We start from the raw sequence: 1,605 nt of genomic DNA, 5'->3' as shown, positions 1-1,605 counted from the left end.
ATTCACTTGTGTTTAAAAGAAGAGAAAAACCTTCAAGTGATAGAGAAAAGAACATGACTTGTTTCTATATACTAAGAGTTTAATCTTACAAAATATTGAAAATACAAAATAGAACTTCAAAAAATATAACAAAAGTAAATCATATATTGTAAATTTACTAGATGCACGGAAATTAGAGAGAGCAATAACTTAATTTGAAATTTGAAACTATTAAATTTGGTTTGTTGATTTAATAATATTGTTCACCCATCCACAAGCATTTTTGCCTAATGCTTGATAAATTAAATATTTAAAAAAATATATTTAATCATTTTCTCAATAAAATGTTTACTTATCCTCACAAGAAAAGTGTAGTTTTTCCCCTGCCTAGATGATGACATCACATATGTGAGATTAAATATTTAATTTAGACCATATGCTTTATATATATATTTAAAAGGGGGGTACTAGCTCTAAAACCCAAGCCAATCTCTGAAACACTCCATAGGCCCAAAATTTATACTATTCCCCTACATGTCGCTCTCTACTCTCTAACCTACGTCCGATTCCGGTCACCACCTCATTCTTTTCTTTCCAGCTAAATTAAAGTTCTTTTTTTTTTGCTTAAACCCCCTAATTTTTGTTCAATTTACATATACCTCCAAACTAGGTTTTAATGTAATTTTATAGCCCAACATGGGAACTTGTTAACACTAGCCCTTCCTCCATTTGTTTATAAACTCCACCCCTTGCCGAATGCCTCCGGAGTCCTACTTCCTCCTCATCACGCCTCTCTTCTCTAACTTCCCTTCTGGTCATGAATTCAGACCAGAGGTAATATCAGTTGCAGAAGCAGCAGAGCAGCCCTGTTAATGGCAAACGAAGGGGCAGTAATGGAGAAGATGGAAGGAGAAGAGCAAGGAAGCTGGGTTTCAGTTGCAGAAACCTTCCATTCCCGTCACCTCTCCAACCCGTGCATAAGCTAATTTTAACAGAATATCACCGATTACTTCACCCAAAACTACAGTTGTTCCATCAATCCGCCATTCTCGCACCTCAAAACATGAAGCGCCCGGCCGCCACCGATTCCATCATCGCCCCCTTCTACTCTTCTGGTTAAGAACAAAAAAATCCTTTTTTTTTTCCTAAAAATTCCTTCTTTTTTCTGAATATATAAATCAATCAAATTCACGTCTACTTTGCAGAGGAAAGAGGAGAAATGATGCCGGAAGAAGAAGACGAAGATGATGAGATTTGCTGCGGCGGCGGCGGCGGTGGCGGCGGCGGCGGATTGAAGAAAAGAAGGCTGGGAACTGATCAAGTTCGAGCTTTGGAGCGATGCTTCGAAATAGAGAACAAATTAGACCCCGAGCGAAAGGCTCGTCTAGCTCAAGAGCTCGGTCTCCAGCCCCGCCAGGTTGCCGTCTGGTTCCAGAACCGCCGCGCACGGTGGAAGACAAAGCAGCTCGAGCGCGACTTCGCCTCCCTCAAATCCCGCTACGATGCCCTCCGCCTCGACTTCGATTCCCTCCGCCGCGACAACCACTCCCTCCTCGCCGAACTAACCGACCTCAAATCCAAGCTCGGCCCAATCCCCCCGCCCCCCCAACACACAGGCCTCACGGC

The 1,605-nt window shown here is 42.1% G+C and overlaps 1 protein-coding gene across 1 annotated transcript in view; it reads left to right on the top strand.

The window, feature by feature from the left end:
* Positions 1–724: 724 nt before the first annotated feature.
* Positions 725–1,605, top strand: part of LOC110021372 (homeobox-leucine zipper protein HOX20-like) — a 1,706-nt gene continuing 825 nt past the window's right edge. Inside the window, exons 1-2 of the mRNA XM_020719840.1 lie at positions 725–1,094; positions 1,185–1,562. Coding sequence (XP_020575499.1) covers positions 1,043–1,094; positions 1,185–1,562 — 430 coding nt within the window. The 5' untranslated portion in view covers positions 725–1,042. The remainder of the gene's footprint in view (positions 1,095–1,184; positions 1,563–1,605) is intronic.

The sequence above is a fragment of the Phalaenopsis equestris genome, unplaced genomic scaffold (assembly GCF_001263595.1).
Source record: "Phalaenopsis equestris unplaced genomic scaffold, ASM126359v1 Scaffold000134, whole genome shotgun sequence".
Classification (NCBI taxonomy): domain Eukaryota; kingdom Viridiplantae; phylum Streptophyta; class Magnoliopsida; order Asparagales; family Orchidaceae; genus Phalaenopsis; species Phalaenopsis equestris.
The sequence above is the reverse complement of the archived record's forward strand: the minus strand, read 5'-3'. Positions and strand labels throughout refer to the sequence as shown.